Genomic DNA, 13,433 nt, shown 5'->3' with positions numbered 1-13,433 from the left:
ATAAAAAAAAAAAAAAAAAATAGATATTTTTAAAAATGTTCTTAAAAACAGATATAAAATCGACAAATAAACATATATATTTACTCCAAAAATCAAAATAAAAGCAACAATAGTTTTGACAAGCAAACTCAGAAATAGATACAAATGAAGAAAGTTATCTTAATTTGAAACCAGCCAGTTGGGTTCTAGAAAACTATTCTTTGTATAACTATTGTTACGGCCGCACCCAGGTACAGGGTTAGATCCAAGTATGACCCATGCCATTGGGTTGTTGGGCATAGACGGTCAACCAGGCATGCTGGACAAAAGACCATGACCTGTTCCATCAATAGCAGCTGTTGGACAGAAAATTTACAAAGAAATGTGTTCTAAGTTGTGCAGTCAAAGACACCACTTTCGTTTTTCAACCCAACCGTTTTACTTTCGTTTTCACATCGGAAAAAAACGAATAAAAAAAAAAATAGTAGAGTTAATTTTTAAACGTTAACGAAATTAAACGATATCGGAAATACTTCGTAAATTCCGGCATGATATCGGAATAAGAGTAATGATTTCCACTTCGTTAGCAATCGATTATTTTCTCTTCAGCAGTTACAAAGTTTCATTCTAGTGAAGTGCAGTTATGAGAAGTGTTTGTCATCGGAGTAAGGCCCGAGGCGTTCTCCATTGTTAAGCAGGGCAGAGTTGAAGCTGTCAGGAAGAATGCTCTCCAATCTCCACCTCTGAAGTCCTTCTTGTTATTACTTCAAAAATCAACTGTTACTCAAAGCTTTGAAAGTAATCCCGTAATAGTTATCTGCTGGAATTTTTTTACAGGAAAAAAAAAATTAATTCCTTTCTTTACACGGAACGACAGGGAGGGAGAAAAATATATATATATATACGGAACCAAGTCGAGCGGGCGCAAAACTTGAAACAAATTCAGAATTTTAATAAAGTGACACAACGATGTTTTAAAATTAAAAAAGCAAAACCCAAAATAATTTACTGTATATAATTAAAATGTATATATATATATATAAATTTTTGTATGTATCTAATGTAATTTAGAAATTAAATTTACTTACTAAAATACACGTGACTGTTTTTTAAATGGCGCTTAATCTTTTCTTTTTCTTTTAAAAAGAAGAAAAAAAAAACAACACCGAAGCACATCATTTATTTTAAGATTTAAAAATTTTCGAATATTAAAAGAAACAAGATTTAACATATTTATCAAAAACTTTCTTTTTTTTTTATTCGGATCAAAGAACCCATAAATTCTACTGTAGTGAAGAAATCGATATTTGTTTTCCCTGGACATTTTGGGCTTGGGCGATGTGTGTGGTTCATTTAGCACTTAATTACCCACAGATTTACGAATGGTTAAGGAATAGATGATCAATAACCTTACGTAAACTTCTAGTCGACTATAATAAGCTTTACAGACTCATTTCCTATCTTGGGAGGGGGGAAGGAAAATTCGTGCTTACAAAGAGAGTATCGATTTTTGTTGAAACTAATTTAATCAACATCTGGTTTTACTCAAACGGAGACAGGCAGAAAATTATAATTTTTCAAATAAATTTTCATCAAAAAATATATAATTTAACTAAGTTTTATCAAGAAAATCCTCCGGCATTAATATAAAAGTTGTTAATAATGGAAAAGAGAAAAGCCCCTTGCTTATCATAGAAGGTATTTATCAAGTTTCCTATTATCAGTTCTATGCTTTTTCTCCCTTTTAATATTTATGCTTGGAAGAGTTCATTGTTTGTAATTTCATTAATTCCAGTTTAGAATTTTGCTTTATGTTAATAACTGTCCTGACACATCCATATGTCAATGACACTGATAAAGCACAGCACAAACCACGTTACAGAGTATGACTCATTTGGACCAAAGTAATAAAACCATCTACTTTCTCTATATATATTGACAGCGGGGAAAATACAAGTTTTTATCGCCAGATACATCCTCTTTTCATCATTTTTATGGTAAGTTTAATAATAAATCCGTACATTTTAAAACTTTGTTAATTTATCTCAAAAGTCCTGTAATTAAAAATTTACCAATTTTGTTAATCGATTTTCTATCCGCTCCTTAAAAACGATCAATGAAAAATTCAAATTTTTTTATTCGTTTTTCTTCATTATCCGCCGATCTGATTGGTTACGAGTCACCACTTAAAGTCTTTCATTGGTTAAAAATTTTTTTTTAAAAGAAAAGTTTTTATTTATAAAATTTTAGGTAGTTTACATAAAAATACTTTTTTTTTCTTTTCTTTACTATCGATGATATTGTAATAATAAATTATGTATAAATGACGTTATATATATAATACAATACAAACTGAGTTATAATTATGGTTATGTCAAAATGGATCGGGAAGGAAGGGAGGGGGGAAAAAAACACAGTTAAATTTACATTGTCAGTCTTTCATAAATCTTTGTTTGTTCTGATCTGATATTCAGACGAAGGTGAACACGTCACTGTATCGATAGTCACAGCTGCAGCGTCCACTTTTCCCATTACTCACACGTCACAGTCACAATTGTGAGTCATGTCGTGGTTTAGTCCATTCTGGGCAGACTTCAGTAGGGGAGATTCGATATTGGGATGAGTCGATTTTATATGCTAATATGCAAATGAGAAGAAATATTTCTTTCTTCTTAAATTATTTTTTGGGGAATTTATGAATAAATGAAAATAAAATTCTTGCATTTGCATAATTCTCTCTCTCTCTTTGTATACTTTCGATTAAAAGCCGTTTAACTTGTTAGATAAAATTATTGATTTTCTGTCATATTTTTTTTTTATATATATATAGAAGGTCAAATAATTTAATTTTATATATATATATAATTTTTTTTTCTTCCTAAGAGTAGNCTTCCTATGTTAAAGTATAAATTAAAAAATATATAAAATTGTAGGTTTGTATATTTAAAAAAAAAAAAGGTATTGTATAATACTGTGCGATAAATATTGTGATGTACTGTACTTAAAAAAACAGTCGATTAATAATTTTTAACGATTTTTCAGCAAACTGACATACGAATGTCAACGCTTGTCACTCGTTTGTCACTGTTTAAAAAAACAAAAACAAAAAATAATTGATAAAAAGTTACTTAGTAACTGTTTATGGGCATTTCTCTACGTGTATCCCTGTACTGACTTATAATATTAAGGATTATATATATATATATACAGTATCTGTATAAAAAAACAATAAAAATTAAAATCTTATGTAATGATTTGTAAGCAATTGACTATGAAAATATGTCTTTGGAAAAAAATGTTTTATTCTCACACATTCAAACCTGAGAGCAGTATTAGAAAGTATTATGGCACATCTTGTAAAATGCCAGTACAGCAAAAAGTGCTGTCATATAATTTCATTAACTAGATTGTGACCTGAATCTACATTTGTGATGTTATTCCGGGCACACAATTTTCACGTCAACAAAAAAATTCAAAGAAAAAATAATAATAATAAAATAATAATTGTACAAGCAAATAAGAACAATTCGACTAATAAAAAAAAAAAAAAAGACGATGCTTATAAACAGAAAAAAATAGTGTGTTGATCCCCACGAGCTCCCTGAGTTTAGAACAAAAACCCCATGTAGGAAGGGATTCTACTTTTGGCTAAATAAAAACTAAAAATTGACCCCCACTATAAAAAAAAAAGAAAACGAAAAAAAAAAAAACAGTTCAAGTAATATTAATATGTGCATGCAGAGGAGCATACAATGAGGTAGACATAAATGGTTGGCAAATATAAGTGCTGTTAAAAATAAATGAGTAGAAACTCTACAAAATTGTGACACCCGTTAAAAGACTATGTAAAAAGTACACTCCTACGTTTAAAAATTCTGCTTGTATTCTCATTCATCTTGCATTTACTTCCATTAAAAAAACTACCAATAACTTTTGTTGGAAAAAGATAGTGAATTCTTGAGATCGCCTTTTTTTTGTGACTTCAGTAATCATAAGTAATACTACGCTTGAGAACTACTCATACACCGAACAAACACTGTCCGATACTGATGTACTGTTGCTGGACGCAACAATATAGCACCCTGAGTTCAAATACTGTATTCAGGATGGCCTAGAGTGAGGCAGGCAGGGTGGCTAGGGTGGGGCTTGAAGAATGATCCTCATTCCCGTAACAGTCACTAGGAGGCACTTCCATCTTGGTGGCACTAGTCTTGAGCCGTTCCAAATGTCCCCACCAACCCTGGTCTTGCAGGCTGGGAAGGGGAAAAAGGATGGGATTAGGTGAGCCACCAAGAAGAGCAACAGATGAAGACACTGGCACAGAAGATAAAGCTGTGGCTGCTAAGTTTGCTTTGGTAGGGGAAGAAAGCGACGGGGGTAGGCCAATTGTACTGGCAAAAAAATCTGGTCCATAAGAGCCACGGATACGACCACCATCTATGTCTGACACTAGTTGGCCTCCCCCCGTCAGAGGAGATGTAATGTTAGGAGTAGAATGAGACTGAAACTGTGAGGATTTTAGTTCTGGGCTGGTAGAGGATGCACTCACTATCACAGAGTGCCCAGAACTAAATATAGAAACAGGTGGAAGTGCTGTAGAAATGGAAGAAACTGTGTAGGAAATTGGCGAAGAAGCAAGATTAAATGTATTGATAATATTTGTAAATGTATTCATAGATGTGGTCGTATTCAATAAAAAAGGCTGTGACTCCATGGATTCATCAGTATTTGTTCCACATCCCACGCTACCAGTGGGGGTGGAAGCAGTAGCATTGTTCACCTCTGTCTGTCTTCCTTCCGATGCATTCTCAAAGACTCTAGGTGAAGAGGAGGAACTGGTAGCATATGAAGTTGGCACTTGTTCTGATCCTATAGGGGATGAGGATTCAGGTGACAAAACAGTGGTACAATTTGCAACTTGGTTTCCAGAAGACATTGTATATGGCGAAGAAACAGATGGCATTGATGACTGACTTGTTACTATTGATGCAAATGGTCCAGTACTAGATGATGATGAAGAAGGATGAATAAACTGATTACTAAGATTTTGTTGTTCAATTGGCTGTGCAGAAAATTTTTCAGAAATAGTGCTTGACTCTTGTATAGTAACACTATGCTTTTGATCTTCAGATCTGTAAAGCTGCTCCACTGTTGAATTTTCATTTTCTCTCCTTGAATTACCCTGGCCATAAAAGGCACCAAAGTTCATTCCATTTGACGTGTCTTGGTGTTCCTCAAGATAACCAATGGGCTGATCGGGACCCGATTCATTGTTCTGATGAAATTCTGTAAGTGATTCACTTGTAGAGAAAGCCCTTTCATTTTTTGGATCTCCCTTCTGAAACTGAGAAATGTCACCAGAATTATCACTTGCTGTCATTTGGCTTTGTTGTAATGGAGAAGGTCCCCTTGACCAGAGAGCTGCAAGATCAGCAGGTGGAGTATGTGATAAGCCTCTCATTTGTTCTGATGTGGATGAAAGTGGTTGATGAACAGTTGGTTGACTTAAAAATGAAGAAGAATGATCATATGTATGAATTCCTCCAACAGAACCAGAAGGATGCTGATTTAAGAATGTCTGACCAGATGGACTGTGTGAGGGAACAGGATGTTGATTGTGGAATGGGCTAGCTGTTATTGTATGTCCTTGTTCTTTTTGACTTTGGCGATTTTGTATCATAGATTTAAGACGACTGTTCATTACTTGATGTCTCGACGGACCAAAATCACCTAAACCTTCTTCGGCCATTATATTTGGCGTCATATTGACACGATCAATTGGCAATAAATGGCCATTATAAGTAGCAATTTGTGGATTTTGAGTTGGAAATGTATATTGAGTATCAAACATCTGATTCATTCCAGAATTATGACCAGGTAAGCCAGATTTTGGTGGTCCACCTAAACCATATTCTGGTGGATAACCCTAGATAAAATAAAAAATGAATTATTGCATTTACTTACACTGTGACACCAAAAATTATACCAATGAATGAAATAATTTACTTAAAAATTACTACAATAGTTCATGCTATAACACAACACATCATAGATTTAAATATCAATAGAAAGCAGGATTATTTTCAAATTTTCATCATTTCAAAATTTCGTGAATTTAAATGGTGGAATTATTACACAGTATTTGAAATAAATGTGAATTTTCAAATTTTCTATACTTAGCTTGTATTTCATTGATACAATTGTACTGATATAAAATTCGTATATTTCCTTGCCACACAATAATTGACGTAAAATTGATAGTGACGTATANGCTCTATTGTACTAAACAGAAGGGTTTTCTGCTCTATTGTACTAAACAGAAGGGTTTTCTGCTCTAGGGGATTAAACAGAGGCGTTTTCTGCTCTAGGGAACTAAACAGAAGGGTTTTCTGCTCTAGAGAACTAGTGAAAACTTTTTAATTTTTCAGTCACGAAAGCACGAAAAAAAAGAAAGAAAAATAATGAATATCGCTTTATTAAACAATTATTTTTTATCTAAAAACTGAATTGTTTTCGTTATCGATAATCGATGAGTTATGTTCATCTCGGAACATTAATTACTAGACAGTTCATATTTATAAGTTCGATATATTCATCATAAAATGCAGAAACTTAAATATCTGTAATGGATTTAATTGGAAGTATTTCATTTTATTTTATTTTTTAAATTTTACTTTTACTTTTACTTTTAGTGCCGACGGTAATTTCGAAGTGACACTAGAAACTAAAGCCCAATTAGATCATAATGGCATGATTCGATGGAAACCGCCGGCAATATATAAAAGTTCTTGCGAGATAGACGTTGAGTTCTTCCCTTTCGACGAACAAACATGCGTTATGAAATTCGGATCTTGGACTTACGACGGATTTAAGGTACGTGTAAAAACACTGCTTAATCTCTGTTGCCTCTGAGTACCACAACTGAAGCGGATAAATTGGTATTCCAGGTAGATTTACGGCACAGGGATGAAGTTTCGGATACGAGTTTAGTGAAAATCGGTATCGATTTATCAGAATTCTATCTGAGTGTGGAATGGGACATATTAGATGTTCCGGCAGTACGAAATGAGAAGTATTACACCTGCTGTGTAGAACCTTATGTCGATATTACTTTCAATATCAGCATGAGAAGGAAAACTCTCTTCTATACAGTCAACTTGATTGTTCCATGCATGGGAATATCATTTCTGACAGTCTTGGTATTTTATTTGCCCTCCGACAGCGGAGAGAAAGTGACACTTAGTATCTCTATCCTGTTATCGCTAACTGTATTTTTTCTATTATTAGCAGAAATAATTCCTCCCACCTCGTTAGTTGTCCCGTTGTTAGGAAAATATTTACTTTTTACAATGATATTGGTGACTTTATCCATTTGTGTGACTGTGGTCGTTCTCAACGTTCATTTCCGAACATCTTCCACACACAAAATGGCGCCTTGGGTGAGGCGAGTATTCTTACATGTTCTTCCAAGACTTTTATTCATGAAGAGACCCGCTTATCCTTCTTCTGAAAACCTTCGATATTATCATAGAAACGAAGATTATTCACCTAGGACTAGTTTAGATTTCAGCTTAGGAAGACCATTTAACGGTGGATGTAGGATACACGGCCCATCGAATACCATGGAACTGCCCATTATAGAAGAACACAGCCCAATAGGACAAAGAAGACTCCATTTCTGCCCAGAATTTCAAAGAGCTTTGTATTCTGTCCATTGCATCGCCGATCACACTAAAAGATACGAAGAGCATATCAACGTAAGTGAAAAAAAAAATCTATCTTAAAGAAATCATCTATAATTAACTTAATTGTGCTGTAGAATTATCTTATCTTGCGCTAGAAAAAAAAAATACTTTTGCCTCCGTTATCAGATAATTAATCACATTACAGATTATCAATTAAATATTATGATATAGAATTTTCAGTATTTTACAAAGTGCGATAAAAATTTATATTTAAATTTTAGGTGAAAGAAGATTGGAAATATGTGGCAATGGTTCTAGATCGCTTGTTCCTTTTAATTTTCACAATCGCTGTTATGGTTGGTACTTGTGGAATAATACTTCACGCACCCATGTTATACGACACTAGGAAGCCCATAGATTTTGCATTATCCAAAGTAGTAGCAACAGAAACCGTCCATCAAAACAGAAGGCATTCATAAATTCTATGCAAAATAAAATCTATAATTTAGTAGAATAGGAAAAGTTTTCAGTTATATAATGATTTTACCAATAAAAGATTTATTAAAGAAAATATTTATTCTTTCGTCTTTTAATTAAAATTCATTCTCACTTTAATTAATTAAAGTATTCAATTGTATTTAAATTAATAATTAATTCCGTCTGGTCTCCCTCTCTTTCTCTCTCTCTCTCTCTAATCTTTCCTTCTGTTATTAAATTCGGTAATATATTTTTTTATTTTTTTTTGTTTTTAAATGTGCTTATTATAATGAACACCAGATGGCGTTCTGATAAAAGGAAAAATTGTACTGATACGTTTTTACGTCATACTAAATGTTGTAATTTGTTTAATAAACTGCAAAGTTTGATATGAAAAGTAATTAAAACTTTAGATACAGAGGGGCGAAAGAAAAGAAAAAACAAAAAAAAGATAATAAGCTTAAACTAACATTTTAATTTTTTTTACAAATTTATTAAGATAATGTTATCAATTATAATAATAAAAACAAATAAATAAGCTATAAGTATCTTATAATCTTTATTTTAACACTTTATATTTAAAAAAAATGTTTAAATGTTAGTTTAAATTTCGGCTAATAGATGGCAGCATCAGTGCGGAATACTAAACGAATCGATATTCCATTAATTTGGTTATTACTGCTTCCCAGACATGATTTATATTATTGCGTTTTATCGCTGAATATGTATCATAAATATTTTTTAAATAAATCAGCGCGTATTGATTTATAGTTGAAGCTTTATCTTAATGCAGAATTTTGATGGATAATATAGCGCATTAGAGTAGAAAAAAAAAATGTAAGCAATCTTTATTTTCCCCACCACCCCCTTTCTTTTATATAAAGTACAACTGAAAAATTAGCTATTTTCTTTAATCTAAAAATTTTCCGACATTATTAAATATAAGCGTAATAGAATGGTGTATTTATATTTACCAAATGCAAATAATTTTTAAAAGGCTAATTAAAATTTTTAATTATTCATCCCACTATATGTCATGCGAGATTTTAATTTGAGAGATTTAAACATCAACGTTAGACACGATTCTCATTATTTATCTTTTGGGACTAAATCCCAGCATCCATAGTTGTCTAGATGATTAACCAAAACGATAATTACCATTAGTTTTTAAATGGTTTCTACCATGATATACACTTAAAAGTATTGTTAAAAAAAGAATAAAATTACGATCATCCCGCGGCATTTCTGAAAGAAGAAAGAAAAAAATAAGAGAGAGAAAGATGAATAATCTTTTTCGATATATTAAAAAATTCCAGACAATGCATTAAATATACTGCATTATAGATTTAACAATGTTATAAATAAAAAATGGATCCAGGTAACCTCTAAAACTTATCCAAACCTGCTTGACCACTGCACGAACAGGTTTTTTTAATAATATATATAAAGAGACGATTAGTCAGAAATGACAATAAAAATGATTGGGAGGTAAAGATACAGTATATGCATTACTGAAGGTTTAACAACACAAAATAGCTGTGATTTCCAAGAATTTATTTGGTTTACTACTAAAAATTTATATTGTCTGACCTTGGAAGATAAGTACTTTTCATTGTTTAATTAAATATGAGAAAAAAAATTCTTTTAAGAGTTTAATAATAATAAATCTTTTTCGTTGTAAAGTAATAAAATTTTCGAATTATTAAATAATTATAAAATTAATTTAATTTAGAATTATATAATTAATCTCAATTATATATATTTTTTAAAAAAATGTATATAAATTTATGGACGAAATATATACTATATATAATAACACATAACCTATTGTTGTTATTACAATATTGTCTTAAATTAGTTATCGGCCAACAGATGGCGAAATATACTAGTGTAGGAGGAGCCATGTACACTATTTGAAAAATTTTCTTGACCAATAGCGAAGGTTTCTTGGTTTTCAAGGTCAGCTGTTACAATGATATATCGAACGTTATTTGTTTTCTTCGTAAACTTTATTCATATATTTTCTTTTCGGAATTTTAATTTTACATAATTATATTATTATATTTTAAGGAGAAATAAATTATCCGCTCTTATTAATATATTAAACGTAATACACGTGCTTCCATCTATTACTATAAAAATGAATCATTAAAATTTTTCCAATAAAAATCACCCGGATTTTTTTTATATTAAAATCTTATTTTTACTTGCGGATGAATTATCTCTCTTTTCTTCCTCTCAATTATAACACCGAAAGGTCTTCATTTCGAAATAGAGAAAATTCGCTGTATTTCGAAAAAAGACATGAAATTATCATTTAAAAAACATCTTCCCGACATAGAAATATATAGGTTTTCCTATCTATCGAGATAAGTTGTGACCTTTGTCATATATTTGTTTCATTCGCCATTGACCTCGTTAAACGAAGATGAACAACGGGCCGCAGACGTTCACCAATATGCATTCAAGGTGTATTGTAAACTCTTATATATAGGGAGAAAAAAAAAACTTTTATTCTTGATGCATGACGAGTCAGCTCCCCGCTGGTCATATACAGACAGACAGTAAAGCCTGGGAAACACTGAACTTGAAGAACATTGCCACAACTTCACTCTTCAATAACAAGCAAAGTTGAATGGCCTTTTGCTTTTTTTTTTTCACTGCCTCCTTTTTTTTCATTCTCTATCTCTTTCACTGTCTTGCATATCAATCATTTTTTCTTTACGTCTAACTCTGGTTTCCATTGTGCACTTCTAACCTTGATCTGGTTGGTGATGGAAAGGAAGGTGAACTTTACAATGAAGACAGGAAGAACATTTTCAGTGGACCGAATAGTAGGCCAGCTTCCCTATTCACTATTGACCCCTCGGGGGTAATGTGGACTTCTAACCTGTTTTGCCGTCTGGTACCGTATCTGGCCTGAACGGGTGAAGTACTTAACACTACTACTACTGGAGAAATCATAATTTGTTGCTTCTTCAGATTGAGATGTTACGCTTGACAACGCACAATTTCACTTAACAGTTACGTGGTAGTTTTAGGTAACACCCAAAACTATCAGGAATAGCTTGATCCGGTAATTTTTATACATAATGGCAAGTAATAATTTAACATTTACAAAGAGCATAAACTTATAATTATTTAATTTAGTAAAACTGAAAAAAAAAACATTCATCTGCCTCTCCGCTTTTAAAGCGGAAAAAAGAGCTGGCTTCATTTTTAAAATGTTTCTTTTCAAATTTTTGTTTTCTTTCTAAATTTCGAATTTAACGAAAAAATCGATTTAAGTTTTTTAATTCCCTTCCTTTCTAATGTATTTTTTCCTTCTCGAAAAAAAATTTTGTTGGGTCGCTTCAGAGAAATTGGAATTTCTACTTTAGCAGTTTTGAAGTTTCTCAAACTAAAAAAAAAATTAAAAAAAAAATACAATTTATTTTTTTAAAGTTTTACTTCATTATCAAGTTTAATCATTAATATATAAATTTTAATATTTGTACAAAAAAAAAAAATTCGTGCTTACAAAGAGAGTATCGATTTTTGTTGAAACTAATTTAATCAACATCTGGTTTTACTCAAACGGAGACAGGCAGAAAATTATAATTTTTCAAATAAATTTTCATCAAAAAATATATAATTTAACTAAGTTTTATCAAGAAAATCCTCCGGCATTAATATAAAAGTTGTTAATAATGGAAAAGAGAAAAGCCCCTTGCTTATCATAGAAGGTATTTATCAAGTTTCCTATTATCAGTTCTATGCTTTTTCTCCCTTTTAATATTTATGCTTGGAAGAGTTCATTGTTTGTAATTTCATTAATTCCAGTTTAGAATTTTGCTTTATGTTAATAACTGTCCTGACACATCCATATGTCAATGACACTGATAAAGCACAGCACAAACCACGTTACAGAGTATGACTCATTTGGACCAAAGTAATAAAACCATCTACTTTCTCTATATATATTGACAGCGGGGAAAATACAAGTTTTTATCGCCAGATACATCCTCTTTTCATCATTTTTATGGTAAGTTTAATAATAAATCCGTACATTTTAAAACTTTGTTAATTTATCTCAAAAGTCCTGTAATTAAAAATTTACCAATTTTGTTAATCGATTTTCTATCCGCTCCTTAAAAACGATCAATGAAAAATTCAAATTTTTTTATTCGTTTTTCTTCATTATCCGCCGATCTGATTGGTTACGAGTCACCACTTAAAGTCTTTCATTGGTTAAAAATTTTTTTTTAAAAGAAAAGTTTTTATTTATAAAATTTTAGGTAGTTTACATAAAAATACTTTTTTTTTCTTTTCTTTACTATCGATGATATTGTAATAATAAATTATGTATAAATGACGTTATATATATAATACAATACAAACTGAGTTATAATTATGGTTATGTCAAAATGGATCGGGAAGGAAGGGAGGGGGGGAAAAAAACACAGTTAAATTTACATTGTCAGTCTTTCATAAATCTTTGTTTGTTCTGATCTGATATTCAGACGAAGGTGAACACGTCACTGTATCGATAGTCACAGCTGCAGCGTCCACTTTTCCCATTACTCACACGTCACAGTCACAATTGTGAGTCATGTCGTGGTTTAGTCCATTCTGGGCAGACTTCAGTAGGGGAGATTCGATATTGGGATGAGTCGATTTTATATGCTAATATGCAAATGAGAAGAAATATTTCTTTCTTCTTAAATTATTTTTTGGGGAATTTATGAATAAATGAAAATAAAATTCTTGCATTTGCATAATTCTCTCTCTCTCTTTGTATACTTTCGATTAAAAGCCGTTTAACTTGTTAGATAAAATTATTGATTTTCTGTCATATTTTTTTTTTATATATATATAGAAGGTCAAATAATTTAATTTTATATATATATATAATTTTTTTTTCTTCCTAAGAGTAGAAGTGCTGCATGTAGAAAACTATCGACATTGTATCACGCACCGTCCAAATAACTTCACATCGTCATCACATTCCCTGTTGTCGGTTAGTTCACCATTATGACATTACTTCCTGACATTTTCTGCTAATGACAAAACCGATACTTACTTTTTCTAAATGGAATAACCCCCAAAAAAACTTTTTTTAATTTACATATTATCTATAAAATGGCATTAATAAAAATATGCAAATTGAATTTCTTTGAAAGAAACAAAACTCAAATTATCAAAAATGAATCAATTTATTATAATTAGAATATCTATTACCATTTTTTAAATGAAATAATTAACATAATTTAATTTTTCTTTTTGGTTTTAGAATGAAAATACAGTCGACCC

The 13,433-nt window shown here is 31.2% G+C and overlaps 2 protein-coding genes across 3 annotated transcripts in view; one reads left to right on the top strand and one right to left on the bottom strand.

The window, feature by feature from the left end:
• LOC111631391 (acetylcholine receptor subunit alpha-like) overlaps positions 1 to 8,176 on the top strand; it is a 21,657-nt gene extending 13,481 nt beyond the window's left edge. For both annotated transcript variants that reach the window (XM_023375626.1, XM_023375627.1), the window contains 3 exons: positions 6,672 to 6,852; positions 6,927 to 7,736; positions 7,946 to 8,176. In XM_023375626.1, the coding sequence (XP_023231394.1) occupies positions 6,672 to 6,852; positions 6,927 to 7,736; positions 7,946 to 8,143 (1,189 nt within the window). In that variant the 3' untranslated portion in view covers positions 8,144 to 8,176. The remainder of the gene's footprint in view (positions 1 to 6,671; positions 6,853 to 6,926; positions 7,737 to 7,945) is intronic.
• LOC111631389 (nuclear pore complex protein NUP1-like) overlaps positions 3,258 to 13,433 on the bottom strand; it is a 22,363-nt gene continuing 12,187 nt past the window's right edge. Inside the window, exon 2 of the mRNA XM_023375620.1 lies at positions 3,258 to 5,905. Coding sequence (XP_023231388.1) covers positions 4,091 to 5,839 — 1,749 coding nt within the window. The 5' untranslated portion in view covers positions 5,840 to 5,905 and the 3' untranslated portion in view covers positions 3,258 to 4,090. The remainder of the gene's footprint in view (positions 5,906 to 13,433) is intronic.

This window comes from Centruroides sculpturatus, unplaced genomic scaffold (genome assembly GCF_000671375.1).
Source record: "Centruroides sculpturatus isolate CEXI.00-Female unplaced genomic scaffold, Cexi_2.0 scaffold479, whole genome shotgun sequence".
Lineage (NCBI taxonomy): Eukaryota > Metazoa > Arthropoda > Arachnida > Scorpiones > Buthidae > Centruroides > Centruroides sculpturatus.
The sequence above is the reverse complement of the archived record's forward strand: the minus strand, read 5'-3'. Positions and strand labels throughout refer to the sequence as shown.